This window comes from Ursus maritimus, unplaced genomic scaffold, assembly GCF_017311325.1.
Source record: "Ursus maritimus isolate PB19 unplaced genomic scaffold, ASM1731132v1 scaffold_13, whole genome shotgun sequence".
Classification (NCBI taxonomy): domain Eukaryota; kingdom Metazoa; phylum Chordata; class Mammalia; order Carnivora; family Ursidae; genus Ursus; species Ursus maritimus.
The window spans coordinates 31,158,351-31,178,825 of NW_024423675.1; the positions used below are offsets into that span (position 1 = coordinate 31,158,351).

The 20,475-nt window shown below is 36.6% G+C and overlaps 1 protein-coding gene across 4 annotated transcripts in view; it reads left to right on the forward strand.

Annotated features, from left to right (window-relative positions):
• Positions 1–1,505: 1,505 nt before the first annotated feature.
• HSF2 (heat shock transcription factor 2) overlaps positions 1,506–20,475 on the forward strand; it is a 35,033-nt gene continuing 16,063 nt past the window's right edge. For all 4 annotated transcript variants that reach the window (XM_040627734.1, XM_040627733.1, XM_040627730.1 and 1 more), the window contains exons 1-5: positions 1,506–1,710; positions 14,263–14,371; positions 14,532–14,659; positions 15,519–15,643; positions 17,807–17,882. In XM_040627734.1, coding sequence (XP_040483668.1) covers positions 1,618–1,710; positions 14,263–14,371; positions 14,532–14,659; positions 15,519–15,643; positions 17,807–17,882 — 531 coding nt within the window. In that variant the 5' untranslated portion in view covers positions 1,506–1,617. The remainder of the gene's footprint in view (positions 1,711–14,262; positions 14,372–14,531; positions 14,660–15,518; positions 15,644–17,806; positions 17,883–20,475) is intronic.

Sequence of the window (20,475 nt, forward strand, 5' to 3'; positions counted from 1 at the left end):
GTGATGCCATCATCATGCAATGGAAAGAGCACAGGCTGTTGAACTTAATAAACCCTGGGTGTAAATTCCCTCTCTCACTTACTAGCTGCAATACAGGTAAATTAATTCACTTTTGAGCCTCAGAATCTTCATTGGAAAAATGGATAATAAGATTAGCTTTATTGGGTTGTTGTGAGAATTAGGAGAGATAATATATATAAAGCCCCAGGCATATATAAGTGTCCTCAAATATTAGTTCTTTAATGCCGATACATTGGATGTATCCCACCATATTTCTGATTTTGCTTCAGCAAACAGACAAGGGCTGAACACGAAGTCACTACTCAATAAACATTTGCTCACTGGAAACTGCCTGTATTTAATTTTTTATGTATTATTTTACATGCACCCAGGAAGTAAACCAATCCTGTGGAGAATTTTGTATAAAATGTTATCTCTAACTTGTTTGTAAATTCTTGTATTCACATGATGACTTTTGCAAAAAATAAAAGTTTAATTTTGTACAATATTTTATATTGCTACACTTATTATCTTACATGGGTAAAAAGAGGGATAGTCTCTTTCCAATGAGGAGATAGGGAAGTCTGGCACTAATAGAATAAGGGATTACTCTAAATTACACAGAACCAGTGTAATTTAATATCCACTGAAGGGTCCTTGAAGCTGGGTTTAAATTCAGATATGCTGACTCCTTGTCCAATTTTTCCCCCACTATATCAGACAATCTCTGGGAAACAAGAATATACTTGTAAAGTATATGACGGAATAATTAATTTATTAAAAGGGTACAAGTGAAACTATTTCTTTTTATGCTAGCATATAGTTGGCATACAATGTCTGTTGAATTAAAAACAGCGTGTAAGGTGCCTATTACCGTTCCAGGTTCACTGTAGCACGTACTTATTAAGAGTGAGTTAATATTTAAATTCCTCTTTTTGATAAACGTATTTTAATGGAACCATTTTCTCCTAATGAAAATTTAAGGACCAGGTTTACTATTTTTAAGACAGTTTCAAATTGGGGCCTAGCACATCATGTTTGAAAGCTGCTTCCCTCCCCTCCCCCTCTCCACCCATGTGGATTATTATACCTCCTTCTGACTGGTGCAAACCACACTTTGCCTGCCAAACTGATGGCTGAAATACCCCTGAGGACTTTCTGTAGCTCCCAGCCACAGCTCAGAAACCTAAAGCCGTTTCCACGTGAAACAACCAAACACAGTCCACTAAGCCTGAGGTCCGCTACAGTGACGGCTGCTGCATAAAAGGCGAATGAGAAGGCAGCGCCCCCTTTGCTCCCACCCCCTCCTCGTCGGCAGCATCCTATCGCTTTTCTTTGTCGTGCGGTCCGCGCCTGGGATTGGTCGGAAACAGGACCAGCGCGGGACCAGGGCGCACGGGCCGAACGCCGAGACTTGTCCGTCATGTGCGGCCGCCGGTCCACCCCGCCTCGCTGCGCGCTTGGCGAGGCTGGGGGGGGCGGGGCCCGAGAGCTGCTGCGCCTGCGTTGTGGGCGTTCTCCCGGAGCAGCAGCTGCCGCCGCCGCCGCCGCCAGCGCCGCGCCACTGCCGCCGCCGTGTTCGGGTGTAGAATTTGGAATCCCTGCGTCTCGTTAACAATGAAGCAGAGTTCGAATGTGCCGGCTTTCCTCAGCAAGCTGTGGACGCTTGTGGAGGAAACCCACACCAATGAGTTCATCACCTGGAGCCAGGTACGGGTGAGGGCACAGCGGCCTCCGAACCCCCTGACTAACCGCCTCCTCTCTCCCTCCCGTGGGGTTGTCTCTCGCGGCCTGCGACTTGATGCCTTCTGCGAGGCCCGCGGCGCGGGGTGGTGGGGTGGCGCGGGCCCCGGCGTTCAGGATCGCTAGGGACCCCTTGTATTGTTCGCGCCGGGAGCTGCGGGGGTCCCGGCCAGCGGCGCTGGCTCAGGCCGCGGTGGGGGAGGGGCGGCCCGCGGCCAGCGCCGCGGCTCGGGAGGCCCCGTAACGGACCGGCCCCGTCGGCGTTCGGAACCGGCCTGGCTGGACGAAGGCGGCCGGCTAGCCGAGGGCGAGGGAGCCACGTTACTGCACACTCATTCTCCGTCCTCCCTCCGGGTTCGCGGGTTACGAATCGCTGAGGGCACAGGCAGTCCTGGGCGCGGGGGGTTGTCTGAGAAGTCTTTACCTCAGCGACCTGATTCTCACTAAAAAAAATACACTCTGCTTTGCACCTGAATCTTTATGAGGAGAGCAGTCAGGGATATAGGCAAATGTTCAAACGCAGTAAACGCAGGTTACTGGTTATCAGTAGGTTTCGAAATTTTACGTAGGATGGTACATCATTCTTGGAAATTCTGAGCCATTTGTAGAAACGGATTTTTATAATTATTTTAATAGAAGTGCTCTAATATATAGGTGTTCACTAGCTTAGAACCTAGAGTGAATCACTAAATGTCACTGGAGAGTGGTGTATGATGCCTGATTACTGGTTTGATCCCAACTCTGCCACTCAACAGAGATGACCTTAGTCAAGCTCCTTATCTTGTCTGGCCTAAGTTTCATCGTCCTTAGGATGAATGGGTTGGGTTGCCCGAGTGATCCAAGACTCTTCTAGTTCCAAATACTAAGATTCTAAGCAGAATGATTATAACATTAACATGCATTTGCGTTCAAATGCATTCTCAGGCTGTTGGAATCATTTTGTGAAGTGGGGTGGATTTTTCTTACTGTAGATGATCATCTCTTTGGGATATTTTCCTGTTTAGAGGGCTGGAGAAGAGTTAAATGAAAACTACCCTCAGGGTGCCTGGCACCTGTTAAGTGCTGAGTAAATGTTACCTCCTCTCTTTCTCCCTTTCTTTTCAATTCTTTTCCTATTGTAGGAGCTCTCAGTTTTACTTACTTTTATCTTAAGAGGGAGCACTGTATTGAGTACATGAAGTTTTTGACTACTATAACACCATATTCTTTATCATATTACTGTCATATGTTCTTTTTTAAATACCTCTTCTAGGACTTAATTTCTCGAAGGTCAGTATCATCAGCTGGATGGTGTGTATTAAGCATTTGATGAATTCTGTACAGTTGTACAAAGAAAGGTGAAAATAAGGAAGCCAGCCACCAGCATACACTTAAAAATAAACAGATGTCTCATGCTTTTCATCAGTCAGAAGGATTAAAAGTTGACAGGGATGGATCAGCACAGTCTGCTGTTACTCAGCCTTGTATTCATATTAGAGATTGGCCTGAGAGTCTCTCCCCCACCCAAGCTGATTTTATACTTTTTTGGTTTGTATGGCCATTTAAAAATAATTTTTATTTATCCCATTATTAAGTCTAAGCCTATGTTTTACTCATTTTCTAATACATAATGGGACAGTTGAAATATAAATTCAGTGAGGGCAGAGACCGTGTCCGTGCCAAGGGCACAGTAGGTATTTAATAAATGTTTGATGAATCAATGAAATCCTTAGACTATGTAATGAAATGGTGGGAATGATGAAGATAGAATTATGCCTGAAAAAAATTTTAGAGATAATCCACTTTAGCCTCATCATTGTATAGATGAGGATTTTAAGCTTAGGTTAGATTTCTTAGCCATAATTACAAAGCTAGCCATTATTGGAGGTGGGACTCTAACATAGATTTCTGACCTCCTAGATCAGTCTTCCATCAACAGCACTTCACTTAATACAGGTTGGTACAATATTTAGTGTTATATCAAAATGTTACCCTTTTGTAAGTCAGTGAACAATTCTGGATTAATGTTGTCTAGGGCTTAGCTTGGTTGCTTAGGAAGTCTGTCTCTATTACTTTCCCACAGATTTTTCCAAAAGCGGTGTTAACAATGAAATGAAAGGTAAAACTCTAAATAAACAATGATGTTAAATGGAAAAAACAAAATAAGTTACTCTCATCTTTTAGAAGTTGCTATTTATGGTTGTTTCTGGTTTCCTTCAAAGATGTTTTGCTGAATTTCTGTTGAGGTAATTTAGCATTTATACTATCTGAGTGAAAATCATATTAAGACCTTTTAGAAGCAGCAGATGTTTTGGAAACCAGGCAATTTTTTATGCATTTTTTTTTTCACTTGTGGAAAATAATTTACTCCTCTAGCTTGAGTGTAAGGTAAAGGGGGAAAAACCAACTGCAGTTTGAAAAGCTTGGTTTAATATTCCTGAGGATTTACTTTTTCTTGAAACTTGTAGTATGACAAAAATGAAAAATGAAATAATACCCCTATTCTCATGATTAATTATAGAAATATAATATTCCGAGCAATCAAAATTATACTAAATGTGTTGATTCAAACAGAAATGTCTTTAGATCCAGAGCATCTTTAAAACATTTGTACATATTTTATTTTTTCCCATATTCTCCCCTGAAAGGTTTCTTTTTCTTTTTTGTTTTTACATTTTCTGTAACTTCAAAATTTTATATAGCTACTTTGGCTCTGGTAGGCAGTCTGTTGTCAGAATCAGGGACAGAGATAATACTGTTGGACAACCTAAAGCTGTTTTAAATGTAACTGACTCCTAACAGAAGGCACCGGTTTAACTTGGAAGCAACTGCAGAAACTTGATATTCAGGGACAAGAGGTTGTGGAAGTTGGAAGTTCTTGCCATTGATCGTGAGGAACAGCCTTTACTGTTACTGAAATCTGATAGTGTATGTTGAAGTGAAGTAGTTACAAAAACAGGAAAGAACTGGAAGTCATTGTTTTATTAGTGTTACTACCTTTGTCTCTGTTCTCAGCTTGTTTGAGAAGACCAAGAAATGGTTTCCACTAAAGACCTGGGTGCCTGGGTGGCTCAGTTGGTTAAGCGTCCAACTCTTGATCTCAGTTCAGATCTTCATCTTAGGGTTGTAAGTTCAAGCCGCACATTGGGCTCTCTGCTGGGCGTGGAGTCTACTTAAAAAAAAAAAAAAAGGACTCATACCTATCTGGTCCACCTTTTTATGCCCTTTGACATTTTCTATTTCTCCATGCCTCTCAAATTAGCAGAGACAAATCAGGAAATAGGAAGGACATAGAGCAAAACCAGTATTGGTCTGGTACTTCCTAGCTATTTTGGATGAATTTGAGCATCCAGAACTTGATGTTTGGGTATCATTTTGAACTTCCCAGCAACTATTGTATTATTACACTATTCTCAAGTAAAAACAAGAAAGCCACAGCTGTGGCAGAATAGGAGTAAAATCCATCGTAGATGAGCCTACAGAAAAGTTGGAAGATTCATTGATGAGTATTTTTTATTTGTATACATAAGAGAATGAGCTAGAGACTCAGAAGGAATGGTTGGTGAACATTAAGAAGTTATGGACTGTTTTTAAAAAAAAGTTACAAATTTCTATTTGGAAAAAATGTTTTAAAGTAATGGGACTGAAAGATTATTAGTAAGAATATTTTGGATGTTTTTAACTGACTACCAGTTCAAGCAGTAACAACTGTTATTATTTGGAAGCTTGCCAACCTTTACGGGTAAAACCTAAAAAGAAGCTACCCATCTCTCCCACCTCACTCAGTAATGGCTTTCTGCCCCTTGTGGAATGTGTTGGGAGAGTTCTGTATTGTATTGTTTGAGCCTCCCAGGTTTAAATGGCAATAAGGTGGAATTTTTGCATTCAGAGGTTATCTACTAATTTTAGAGTGGAGACCGAAGGAAAACCATAAGCAGAGACACAGAATACGAGCGAATGAGGGTTGTATGAGAGGGAGAGCATGTGCAGATTATGCAAGGGGCATTCATTATTTCATTTGATATAATCCAAGAGTTGAACTTTTAAAAAGATACTTTGGTCCACTGTGGCGAACAATTCATTTATTTGATCACTCACAAATATTTATCATGAATATGTTGTGACCAGACAGTGACCAGACAGTGTCCTAGGTACTAAGAATTCATTCAGTAGTGAACAAAGTGGCTTCTTAGAACTTATATTCTAGTGGAGGACACTGATAATTAAAATGTAAGCAAACACAGATAATGTAATTTTCAGTTAGTGGTAAGTACCATAAAGGAAATAAAGCAGGGTAAAGAGAGATATCAGGGTCCAATTAGGAGACAGATGTCGCATAGTGTAAAAGAAGGAAAGAACTGTGTTTAAACATTTTAAACAGAGAAAGTTTAGTAGAATTACTATATCAGGGATTGGAGTAAAAACTCTAAAGAATATAAGATTGGCAGTTATAAAAAGAGTATGATCACATCTCACTTAATGGCAAAGAAGGCACTGGTGCCACACTGGTGGAACTTACTGGATGTTCATCCTTCAGAACTTGTGGAGAAATATACTTTCTAAGGCAGGGTTGGCAAACCGTGGCCCATGGGCCAGTCATCTGTTTTGTAAAAAAAGTTTAATTGGAACATAACCATGCGCAATCTGTTTACATATTGTTTATAACTGCTTTCTTGCTACAACAGCAGCCGTATGACTTTATGATCTGCAAGCCCAAAATATTTACTATCTAATGCCTTAAGAAAAGGTTTATCAGCCCTTGTTCTAGAGCACCCTTGACAGCTGTTCATGGGGACATGTCTTCCCAGATACACTCTGATTCGAAACCTCCAAAGGGTGAGAGAATGCTGGGGGAAGCTGTTGGCCTTGTGCTGCTGACCTTCTGTACTGCAAGAGCTAGGTGCGGAGAACCTGCATGCACTGTAGGAACCTGCCGTTGTTAAAGAACGAGGAAATAGGAAGGAGAACCCCCTTCTATTGTAATATCTTTCGAGTGTCTTCTATTGACAAAGCTTATCACCATGCCATCTAGAAAAAGATATTGAAGGGACCCAGCTCTGTATTTGCAATGAATTTGGAGCAGTAAATTGATAAACTAGCACATAAAATGACTGGGATTTTTGGTTATTTTAGGTAGAGTCATGAGGAAAGCCTCTCTGAGGAGATGATGTTTGAGCAGAGATCTGAACGATTTGAAAGGATGGGCCAGGCAAAGGGGAATGCCAAATGTAAAGGCCTTGAATGTGGCATGTTCATGTGATTGGAGAAGGCCCATGTGGTTAGAGTATCTGGAGAATGTAAGACTGAGGTCAGAGTAGGCAGGAGCAGATGGTGTAGGGACTTAGGGCTATGGTAAGGAGACTGGAAATCTAGGTAACTACTTTGTAGATTATCATAGTTTTCCACTATGGTATTGAAAATAGTGTGGCTGAGACTAGTGTATTTGCAAGTGGAGATGATGAGAAGTTGTTGGATTTGATATTTACTTTAAAGGTAAAGCAGTAGAACTTACTAATAAATTGTCTGGAGTTGCAGGAAAGTCAGAGAAGAATTAAGAATGACTCAGATTTGGCCTGAACAACAAGATAAATGATGACACCATTTGCTCAGATGGGGGAGTATTCAGAGAAATGCAGGTGGAGATTGTTTGGCTGTATTAACTTTGAGATTACAATGGACACTAGTGTTACTTGAAAATTGTTTCATTTAGCTTACATTTCATTGACCACACTTGGTCAAATGACCATGCCTAATTTCAGAGGAGGTGGGGAAGTTCAGTGCTAGGAAGGAGAACAGGAATATTTTTGAACGGCCTGAATGACTTCTACACTCCCAAGACATCCAAGTGGAAATGTTGAGCAGGATGTTTGAATATAAGACACTGGCATTCAGGGTAGAGTTTGGAGCTTATGAGTGGTAAAGCCATGGGACTGGATGAGATCATCTAGGGAGACAAATGAAGATAGAAGAAGCTGAAAGACAAGCCATTCTGATTTTTAGAGGGCATATGAGAATAAGAAAAAGCCAGCAAAGGAGATCGAGAAGAAACAGTGCAACAGGAGGAAAAACAAGGGAGTGAGGTCATAGAAGTTAATGGAAAAAAGTGGTTCAAAAATAGAAGATGATCAGCTGTGTCAACTGCTGTTATGAATATTCTTACATACCTCTCCTGGTGTATATAAGCAGGAATTGAAGGTATATATACTTAAATTGAAGATTGGAATTGCTGGAAAATAGGGTATGAACTGTTTAGCCTGAAGGTAGTTCAGATTGTTTTCCAAAGAGATTAAATGATTTTATACTCCTGTTAGCCAAGCATGCGATTTTCCATTAATCCACATCTTCACAACTTGATATTATCATTCTTCTTAATTTTTTTACCAATCTAATAGATGTAAAGTATAATCTGAATGAGATGTTAATTTATATTTCCCTGATTAGTAATGTGTTCAAACACCTTTTCATATTTATTGGCCATATGTGTTTCCTATACTGTGAAGTATTTGGCCATTTTTCTGTTGGATGACTTGTCTTTTAATATATGTTTGAATTCCTTGTGTATTTTGTATATCCATTCTTTGGGTCTATGTATTGCTTGTGTCTTCCCCCAGTTTGAGACTTATCTTTTCCTTTTGATGAGTACAAGTTTTTAATTTTAGTATAATATATTCTTCTTTTTTGTTCCTTCAGGATGTTTTTTCTTACCTCTTCCTCAGGGAGAGAAAAATACTTTGACATTTCTCTTCTTTTTTTCTGAAAGTTTTAAAAGTTTGCATTTTATGTGTAAGTCTAATTCACCTGGAATTGATTTTCGTGTGTGGTGTGAGGAATCCAGTTTCATTGTTTTCCGTGTAAATATTCGGTTGTCCTAGCTCCTTCATTGAATGCTTCCTTCTTTCTGTGGTGATGTGTATTGCTCGCTCTGTCTTATAGCAAAATTACAGGTAGATATTGTGATTTTTGTTTCTAGGTTCTCTATTCCATCCCCTTGAACAGGGTTTTTTTTGCCCTTATCACATGTCTTAATTACTGTAGCTTTATAGTGTCTTGCTTTTGGGAGGGCAGCTTATCCTTCAGAAATACCTTGATTGTTGTTGGTCTTTCCTCTCCTGTATATGTTTTAAAATCAAGTTCCATTAAATAAAACTTATTGGGATTTTAATTGGAATTGCATTGAAACTATAAATCAAATTAGGGAAAATGGACGTCTTTATGATATTGAATATTCCCATAAACAAGACATGTTTTTAAATTCATTTTGTTTAATAAGGTTTTATATTTTTTGCACATGTTTGTTAGATTTTCTTCTTAGGTATCTTAAGATGTTTAAGTGGTGTCCGTTAGTTAAAATTACATTTCTGGCTGTTGCTGGTAGTTAGAAATACAAATAACATTTGTATGTTGATAATAAACTAGTGAGCCAATCATTTTACTGATTTGGGGTCTCTAAGTGTACATCCATGCATTTGTGAATGATAGTTTTGTTCTTTCAGAACTTTCTTTCTCTTTCTTTCTTTCTTTCTTTCTTTCTTTCTTTCTTTCTTTCTTTCTTTCTTTCTCAGTGGCTAAGACCTGGTATCAAATAGAAGTAGTGATCATGGAATCCCTTTTTCTTATTTTTAAAAGAAATGTTTTTCATATTTCCCTCTTAAGTTATTAGCTGTTAAAATTGACAGTTTTTTAATTTGTTTTTCTTGTTGATGTCATAGTTAGAGGGGAGAGGGGCATGTCAGGAGGGAACATACAGAAAAAAAGTTGACTTTGGCGAGTAGGAAGATGGATTTGAAATAGACAATAGGTTGAGAACATAGTGAATTAAAGAATATTGTGTAAAAATGTTAACAATTGGAAACTTTAAGTGTGAAATTTGAGGTGGTCGGGCCAGAGATGTAGATGCGATAGTAGATAATAAATCATCATACTTAATAAAGTCAGTAGTTAGATACACTGGTGTGGATGAGATTGCCTAAGGAAGGAGTGTAAAGGTGTCATGATCAAGGATAGCAATCTAAAAAACACTACCTCTTAATAGGTGAATACAATTGAAAGAAGATATGGGATAGGAGATCCAATAGTATATAGTTTCAGATCCAAAAGAGTAGAGGAGGGGATTGTCAGTAGTGCCAAATGAAATGCCACAGAGAGGTGTGGGAAGATAGGACTGAAAAGAAGGCATTGAATTTGGCATTTGACATTTTAGAGAAAAATGGTTTGAGTAGATGAGGGAGAATGAAACCAGTTTTGAGCAAGAATATGTAGATGGTACTAAATTAGAGAAAATATTTGTTAAATTTTGCAGTGAAGGACAAGACAAATGGGGTGGGTAGATTGGGAGGGAAGTAAGGTAGAGGGAAAGTTAATTTTAAGATAGCAAAAAAACCCATGCATTTTTAATTTTAATAGTTATTACCTAATAACCAACTCTGATTATCATCAAACTTTTAAAATTTTGCCAGTCTAATAAGTGAAAATCACTATTTGTTTTGCTCTACATTCAATTATAATGAGATTGGGCCTCTTCTAAATTTTACATTGGGTTTTTCATCTTACTGATTTGTTAGAAATTTTTAATCAATGCAGTTAACTGTCATAGATATTTAAAATATTTTGTTAATTGACTTTATTGAATTTTAATAATAACTCTGTTATGAGTTAGGTTTAGTTTCAGAAACAAGTAATAGAATTCCAAACAGTAGGGGCACCTGGGTGGCTCAGGTCATGATCCAGGGACCCTGGAATTGAGCCCTGCATCTGGCTCCCTGCTCAGCGGGGAGCCTGCTTCTCCCTCAGCCTGCTGCTTGCTCCCCCTGCTTGTTCTCTCTTTCTCTCTCTCTCTGTCGAATAAATAAATAAAATCTTAAAAAGAAAGAAGAAATCCAAACAATAGTTTAAACAGAATAAAAATGGGTTTTAAGTCTGAAGATACCTTCTGGTCTTTTCAGCCATACTTAGTTTCTCCACTTCGGTCGTTGTTGAAGCTCTAGTCTTTAGCATCAGGGATGTGGGACATAGGGTTTGACACTTTGGATCTTTCCCCTTTTAGAAGCTTTTCTGGAAGCCCTACTCAGTCTGTTTTATTTATATCTGAATTGCCAGGTGTGTATTTGACTGCTTCTGTTTGTTAGGGGGACTGAGAAGTGTAGTTGCAGCATCAAACAAAATTATTCTGTTAGTAAGAAAGCTTTTGCAAATGGATCTCTCTTTTTAAGGCTAAATGATGTTTCATTGTGTGTATGTATCACAGTTTCTTTATCCATTCTTCCATTCAGGAACACTTAGGTTTTCATATCTTGGCTATTGTGAATAATGCTGCAATGAACATGGGAGCACAGGTAACTTTGTGAGATACTGTTTTTATTTCCTTTGGGTGTATACCCAAGAAAGGGATAGCTGGATCATGTGATAGTTCTTTTTTTTTTTTTCTTTTTTTTGAGGAAACTTCATGCTGTTTTCCGTAATGGCTATACTGATTTACATTACCACACAGTATATGAAAGTTCCCTTTTCCCCACATCCTCGCCAACACTTGTTATCTTTTATTTTTTTAATTATTGCCATCCTAACAGATAATGAAGTGGTACCTCGTTGTCGGTTTGATTTGCATTTCCCTGATGATTAGTGATGTTGAGCACCTTTTCATACACCTGTTGGCCATTTCTGTATCTTTGGAAAAATGTCTATTTGGGTTCTTTTTTAATCGGTGTCTTTTTTTTTTTTTTGGCTGTTGAGTTATATGTGTTCCTTACAAATTTGGGTTATTAATCCCTTATCAGATATATTGCTTGCCAATACTCTTATTCTGTTAGGTTTTCTTTTTATTTTGTTTTCTTTGCTCTGCAGAAGCTGTTTAGCTTGATGGAGATGGTGTGTTAATTAGCTTTACTATAGTAGTCCTTTATGTATATAAATATATTAAATCATGTTATACACCTTAAAAATATATAATTTTAGTTTTAAAATAACAAAAATAAAAAAAGTAAATAGAGGAATTTGGAAATAGGGTAGGCAGCTAGCAGTTTCCATGAGTAAAATATAAATTTTTACCAGTATGACTACTAGGTTTACATCATACTTCCAAAAGCTTGGTTGTATAGAGTGATTGAGCAGTGAGTTAGCATTGAGCTTTTGCTTTTTGCTTTTCCAGGTGGAGAGTTCATGAACTAATCTTTTTTCTCCTGATTTTCCCCTTGATTTGAATGTTACCTGTACTTAAACCTGTTAAATTCTCAAATAGATTTGCTGCTGCTTCTGTTCTCTCTAATCTGTCCATTTATTTATTTTTTACTATCTCTTCTTTAGTATCAAACTCTTGTAAACACTATAATTCTATCCCTATAATTCTGTAATTATATCACTTTTATAGGATAGGGTTAACATCTCTCTCTTCATTGTTTTTAGCATTTTCTTGCCTATTGTTACATAATTATTTCACAAGTGAACTTTAGTACCTAACATTTGGTTGTGTTAACATCTCTTCACCTCCAAAATTTTTTTTTAAATTGAGAATTTATTACAAATCTATTGGTTAATTAGAATTTGACAGCTTTACAATATGTATTTATCTCTCTATAGTTTAATATTCTCTTAAATGTCCTGTATATTTTTAAGATTTATCTTTAGATATGTGACATTTTTCTATTATTGGAATCTTTTATTCTGCTTTAGTTTTAAATTGTTATGGTAAAATATACCTAACATAAAATTAACCATTTTACCCATTTTTAAATATATGGTTCAGGGGCGTTAGGTACATTTATATTATTATGAAGCCATCACTACCATCTCTTTCCAGAATATTTTTCAACTTTCCATACTGAAACCTCATACTCATTAGACAATAGCTTCCAAGTTCTCCTTCCTCCTAGCCCCTAATGACCATTCTGTTTCTGTCTCTGTGAATTAGACTATTCAGGATATCTCATATAAGTAGAATAGTACAGTATTTGTCCTTTTGTGGCTAGTTTATTTCACTTAGTATAGTGTCTTTAAAGTTCATCCGTGTGGCAGCACCTGTCAGAATTTCCTTCCTTTTTATATACCAAATTCTGTTTATCCAGTCATCTGTCAGTGGACATTTGGGTTGCTTCCACTTTTTGACTATTGCAAATAATGGTGCTATGAACATGGGTATACAAATAGCTTTTTGAGTACCTGCCCAGTTCTCTGGGAATATATATAGAAGTAGAATTGCAGGATTATATAGTTTTTGTGTTTAGTTTTTTGAGGAACCACCATATTGTTTCCCATATTGTTTCCCATGCACTATTTTACATTTCCGCCAGCGATGCTAAGGGTTCTAATTTCTCCACATCTTCCAACACTTATTTTCAATTTATTTGGTATTTTTAAAAATAATTGTCATCCTAATGGGTATGAAGTGGTGATTGTGGTTTTGGTTTTCATTTCCCTAATGATTAGTGATGTTAGGCCTCTTTGCATGCATTTATTAGCCATTTGTATATGTTCTTTGGAAAAATGTTTGCTCTAGTCCTTTGCCCGTTTCTTATTGTGTGGGGGGGTTTGTTGTTGTTGAGTTGTAGAAGTTCTTTATTATGTATATTAACCCCTTATCAGGTAAACAATTTGTAAATATTTTCTCTGATTCTGTGGGTTGCCTTTTCACTCTATTGATAGTGTTCTATGCACAAAAGTTTTTAAATTTGAGGTAGATTCATGGGTCTGTTTTTGCTTTTGTTGACTGTGCTTTTGATGTTAACCAGGAAATCATTGCCAAATCCAGTGTCATGAAACTTTTCCTCCTTATGTTTTCTTCTACTACTTCTATAGTTTTAGCATTTACTTTTAGGTTTTTGATCCATTTTGAGTTAATTTTTGTATATGGTGTAAGATAAATTTTGTTCTTTTGCACATGAGTATCCAGTTTTCCCAGCATTGTTTGTTGAAAACTCTCCTTTCCCCTTTGAATGGTCTTGGTACTCTTGTGAAAAATCTTTGGACCTTATATGTAAGGATGTATTCGGCAGTTCTTTATTCTGTTCCATTGTTCTGTTTCTCTGTGTTTATGCCAGTACCGTGCTATTTTGATACTGTATTATAGTAAATTTCAAATTATTTTTTTTGTATCAACTTTAAATATTAATTATTAACCTGATATTTTACTGAATTTTTAACAGTTTTTCAGTTGATTATGCAGAGATATGTCTGTTGCAAATAATGATAAAATATGACTTCCTCCTATTTTGTCAAGTTTTGTCTAATTGCATTGACTTTAAAACAGTGTTAAATAATTATGTTGCTTACTTACAGCATTTCTTTTCTTGCTTCTGATTTAATGGAAATCCTAATATTTCACCATAGTGCATGAGGCAGCTTTTGGTTTTAGACATACTCCTAAACTTCTGAGGTTGACATCATAAAGCTTAATTACAGTTTGGCACTTAATTACAGTTTGTTTCTTGTTGCTGTTAATGGTAATAAAATGTGGATCTAAAGTATCATGGAAAGACTGCCCAGTTTTGGGGTTCATATTGTATCACCTAAGAGGACTTCAGCTAATTGACTTTTTCTCTCTTTTTTCAGAATGGCCAGAGTTTTCTGGTTTTGGATGAACAAAGATTTGCAAAAGAAATTCTTCCCAAATATTTCAAGCACAATAATATGGCAAGCTTTGTGAGGCAACTGAATATGTGTGAGTACGGGCAGTAGTTTATTTGGAATACTGTCATCAGCCCCTGATTAAACCATTTTTTCCTATTAGGTTGATAAAGGAAAGGGGAATCTTTTACTTTTATTAATTCTAGTAATCTAATTTCTTTTTTTAAGTCCTCTAAATTTTTGATCTTCTTCAGATGGTTTCCGTAAGGTTGTGCATATTGACTCCGGAATTGTAAAGCAGGAACGAGATGGTCCTGTTGAATTTCAGCATCCTTACTTCAAACAAGGCCAAGATGACTTGTTGGAGAACATTAAAAGGAAGGTGAGCTATTGTTAATGTGATTTATTTAAGGCATTACCATATAGCATACTTGGTCAACACAATATTTTACCTGTTGAAATTAAGAATGTACAGAAATACACAGGTAATCCTTGTTGGGATGACTTAGATTAATAAAGCTTTAATTATTTCTTTCTATTTTATATTTTTTCTCTGCAGTCAACTGTTCTGAGGGGTCTGTCTTCAAATACCTTCTAGAGGGAAGAAAAATATTTACATTCTGACTGAGAGTGAGGAATCATCCATATTGGGATGGCTCACTCCTATTAATTTAGCTTTAAAAAAATGTAAGCTCCTGGTAGAATGTCTACTCCCTGGAGGGCTTTTTTTGAAGTTCACTGCTGAGTATCTGATGCTGAGAATAAGTCCCTTGCGCATAGTAAGGCATGTAATAATACATTTTTTAATGAATGGTATCTTTTGCTAAAATATAATATTTTTACTAAATCCACAAAAGAGGGGGGATAAAAGAGTAATGGACCATGAAAGAAAATGGCCTAGTGCACAGCTGTTACTGCATAAATTTAATTAAAAGTGGAATGTGATAATAAAGAGGCTTGGGGAAATTACAGTGAGTTTGGTGAAAGGGAATGAAAAAAAAGTCCCTAAGTTGTTCCTGCTCGTGGAAACTTCTCCATGTTTAAAAAAAAAAAAAAAAAGATGATTTCTTATCCTCTGTCTTTGAGCTATGAAGTTTATTCTTTTTATAGAATCCTATCCTGGGCTTTTTGGAACGAAATCTAAGTTCCTGAATGGGCTACAAAACACACTTATAATAGGGAAACTTTGAATTTACAAACATGGTGTTTAGTATTTTATTTTCTAAATTTGCTTTCAAAAGGTTTCATCTTCAAAACCAGAAGAAAATAAGATTCGTCAGGAAGATTTAACAAAAATTATAAGTAGTGCTCAGAAGGTTCAAATAAAACAAGAAACTATTGAGTCCAGGCTTTCTGAATTAAAAAGGTAAAGTATTATTTCCAAATATAATCTTGGGGTGCCTGGGTGGCTCAGTCATTGAGCGTCTGCCTTCGGCTCAGGGCGTGATCCCAGAGTTCTGGGATCGAGCCCCACATCAGGCTCCTCAGCTGGGAGCCTGCTTCTTCCTCTCCCACTCCCCCTGCTTGTGTTCCCTCTCTTGCTGGCTGTCTCTCTCTGTGTCAGATAAATAAATAAAATCTTTAAAAAAAATAAAAATAAAAAGGTAAAGTATTATTTCCAAATATAATCTTAATATAGGGGTTAGTATGTGTGTGTTGGGGGTTGGAGGTTAGTGCTTTAAGTACTTAGATCACATTGTTGAAGCCAAGATAAAGGTCATTTTTTGTAAGTATTGGTTCCCTTTAGTTTTCATTTGTAGCCCTTGACTTTACCTCAATATCATATTTTCTTGACAGTGTTCAAAAGAATTTATAAATCTGGGCAATTAAAACAATTTGATGCACGAGTCTCACTGATGAAACAATAGATCTTTAAATCCATGTAGGAAATATGATTCTACTTAGGTTAGCTTTAATTAGGATATTCACACACATGAGGGCACACAAGCGGTAGAAAAACACTACATATGTTACTCGTATCTTCTTTTATGGTGTTTTCATAAAACTTTTCTATTGTGGCTTCATAGGAAAAATAGGCCACAAAAAATAGGGAAAAAGGATGCAAGAGACTTTCCCTACTTGGTATTTATCTTACCTAGACATGGTAAAGTGTTATTCAAAACTTTTTATCTACAGAAACATGCCTTTGCTTTATTGGAATTCTTGCCCCATTACTTGCCACAGTAAAAACTTGTATATAGAGTAGATGTGTACTTCTCTTAGTAAGTAGTTGGGATTTTCTCTTATCCTAATAGGGTCCAAAGTCTTGAGAGTACTTATTTTATGTATTCTCTCTTCCATTTCAAATGTGGGACATTAGTTTAGCTGTCTTAAGTGTCTTCATTAAAAGAGTAACCTTGAACTTTGATTCCCTTTTTGAATAAGGCTTAATTTTAAGCTGCCCCATTTTGCATATTTAATCACTTATGCCAGTTTATTGTAATATCTTGTGTCTCCTGAGGTGCCCTTTGACCCAACTCCTTGAATCTCAGGTTTAGCCCTTAAGGAATGGGATCCCAAATTCATCCTGTAAGTTTTAGAGGTAACTATTCTACTTATGTTTAGGAGGCAGATGATAATATCTTTAAATATCTGAGTCAGAGAAAATACCCTAGTTATTCAGTAAGTTTTAAAGTTTTATTTTCAATATCTTCTATATGTAAGATATAGAAATCATTTTATAAGAGTTTGTCTTGAGGAACATGGGTATTATGGAAATTAAGAGCAAAAATTAAAGTATTTAATAGGTGAATTATCTTTCATGCCTTCTCAGTGTTACCATTGCTGCTAACATTTAATAACAGTGCAGTTTCAATAAAAATTAATGAAGGAAAGGAAACTGTTACTACTAGGCAAGTTATTGGTTTGTCATATATTTAGACATGCTTTAGAAAAACTTTCTTTAGTGTTTTCGTATGTTTGAAACAGATCTTAAGATAGTTTTAGGACTGATCGACTTTTAGATCGACTTCAACACTTACTACAAATCATCCATGTGATCTTAGGCAAGTCCTCTCAATTCTTGGGTCTCAGTGTCCTCCTCTATAAAATAGAGTTAATAATTCCTTTCTTGACTGAAATTATAGAACTTTAAGAAATACACATAAAATGCTTAGCATAATCCCTGGAGCATAGGTAGTGCTGGGTAAATGTCACTTCCTTTAAGAATTCTTTTCTAAGCACAAGTCCTGAGTTCACTTGGTAGCCATAGTTGAAAGGTTAGTTCATTTTTTAAACAAGAAGTAATGAACCATATTGTCAGAGAAGTAAATTGCCTGCTACTATATGGATGTAGGCATGATTCTTAAATTTTTGTGTTTCTATTGCCATGATTAGAAAGTACTATAGTTATAAAGGGATGATTCTGGAGTTGTGTCAAGATAGTTGCCATTTTATGTAATTGAACCAGTTTTTCCAGTTTTATGCACATATATAGCAAAGTTCACTGGTATTCTTAATTAAATATACTGAAGTCTGGCTTTCTGACTAAATTTTGTTTTGTTTTGTTTTTTAATAAATGGTAACGTAGTGAGAATGAGTCCCTTTGGAAGGAGGTGTCAGAATTACGAGCAAAACATGCACAACAGCAGCAAGTTATTCGAAAGGTAAGCTTTTTCCCCCATGACCATAATCTGCCTTTGTTTAATTTGTGTACCATTTGTGACCCAAAAAAGTCTCTATTGAATAGTGATTGATCTTAGCTTCTTATATATTGGGTTCACATATAGTAGTGAAACTATGAAATCAAACAAATTAGGTCAACCATTATATTTTCTTTTTAATAAGAGACATTTCTCATTAGCTCAATATGATAATTCCATACTCTCAGCTTAAGTCTCATTAGCTTTTAGTACGTGACCTTTAGCCTGATACAACAACTTTAAAGGTACTTTATTTTTAGGAACATAATATACTTACAAATTTCTTTGCATTTTTTACTATGAATGACAGCCTTACTATGTGGGTTTGTTGTTATTGTTTTTATTATTTTTTTACTTGAAAAGGCATAGATACGGTCTTGGAAGACAAATGACTAAAATGTTCAAATCAGTTGACCAAATTATGAGTTCAAAAAGATTAGTTATCTGGGGCGCCTGGGTGGCACAGCGGTTAGGCGTCTGCCTTCGGCTCAGGGCGTGATCCCGGCATTATGGGATCGAGCCCCAGATCAGGCTCCTCCGCTATGAGCCTGCTTCTTCCTCTCCCACTCCCCCTGTTTGTGTTCCCTCTCTCAGTGGCTGTCTCTATCTCTATCGAATAAATAAATAAAATCTTTAAAAAAAAAAGGATTAGTTATCAATGTATGCTATTATTAGTCTCTGTGGAAAAGTAGTTAAAGTACTGTGTTGTAAAATAAATTCTAGATTTTAGTATCTGAGCTGAGAATTACTGGGGGAACTGAAAATCTCTTGGTTGCGTTGTGTCCTTGTGATTTAGTCTTTTCATATCAGCTTTCGTATGTTAATAAGACTTGAAACATAAATGTAATTAAGGCAGCTATTTTTTGCTCATGAGTAAACTAGACTCTTAAGTTTAAGCAACAGGTTTTTTGGGGGGGAGGAAGGGTGGGAGTACTTCAGCTGGTTTGTGCTGAGATGCCTTTAGCTAAAAATAGGGTTATGACTGACAGGATCTGGGTCTAGTGGAACAAGCTTAGAACAGAGATGAATGGTTACAGCCTTTGGCTTGTAGTCAAAATAGATAAACTGTTTTTTTTTCAAATCAGTATGCAAGTGAAGGTTGAATGTAAAATTCAGTTCTAAGTGTTTAGTCCAAGTGCATATATTTTCAAAACTTCCAGAGCTGATTCCAGCATGCAACCCTGTTAAGAATACCTGATTTAAAATGATAGTTGTATCTTAACCTGTACTTTATTTTTAAAAAAATCTCTTAATCTTTTCCAGAAAACAGTGTTTTATAGTTAAATATTGGCTTATAATACTATGTACTTTTTTCCCTAAAACCAAAGAAAGTTGGTAAAATACTTACATAACACTTTAGTTTTTCATGAACGCTAATATTCTGTCTGTTCAAATTTGAGTTTGAATATATGTGGTTTGGTGGAGCTAGGGAGTTTTCATAATGCATAGTGATAGCTGATAATCTTTTGTCTATTCCTGGAATTGCTTCATACGTCTGCCATTTACTCCTTGGCCATGGGTTAGTTGGAATAGTGTATGTGAGTTACCTGGTATAGGTACTTGTTACAGGATAAGATAATAGTAGCTGTTATAGAACTTGTCGGGTCCCGAAGTTAGATGCTGTAAATGTTAGATGCCTTATCTTCTCCTTCAGGAAACAAGCTTTGTACAGCGTGATGCAGAATTGTCATAAGAGAACTAATATGTAGAACAAATTTCAGGAGAAATTTAGCCAGTGCTTCATGTTCTTATAAATTCAACCACTAATGTTTTTAGAATTTTTCTATAACATTTATAAATTAACAAAAGTAACTGAAGCCAAATTATTTTTTTAGATACTTTTAAGCTTAAATTTGTCTTTCCATCAGCCATCAGTCAGCATTTTCTTTTGAATAAACAATTTAATGGCTAATTTCCTTTTCATGACTCTAATGCTGTTTAACTTTTCTGTAGAGAGTCTAAATAGTCCTCCAGTCACTTTTGGCCTTCATTTATAGCCTCTCACTGATATACTGCTTTTCATAGTTCATCATATGATCCTCTCCTTTTTAGCTCCTTTAGGAAGATGACAGTAAATGTCAAGGTATACCCTAAGCCAGTGATTCTCACATTCACATCAGTATCACCTGGAGGACTTCCTAAACATACATTGCTGGACCCTGTCCTCAGAATTTCAGATTCAGCAAATCTGGAGTGGGATTGAGAATTTGTGTGTCTAATAGGTTCCTGGGCTAATACTAGTGGTCCATGGACCACACTTTAAGAAAAACCGTTATAAAATATGGAGGATCGTTTGCATGTCTTGATCTGTTTAGTAGTTTTTTCCTTTTAAATTTAATCTAGCTCTGGGGGCGCCTGGGTGGCACAGAGGTTAAGCGCCTGCCTTCGGCTCAGGGCGTGATCCCAGCGTTGTGGGATCGAGCCCCACATCAGGCTCTTCAGCTATGAGCCTGCTTTTTCCTCTCCCGCTCCCCCTGCTTGTGTTCCCTCTCTCGCTGGCTGTCTCTATCTCTGTCAAATAAATAAATAAAATCTTTAAAAAAAAAATTTAATCTAG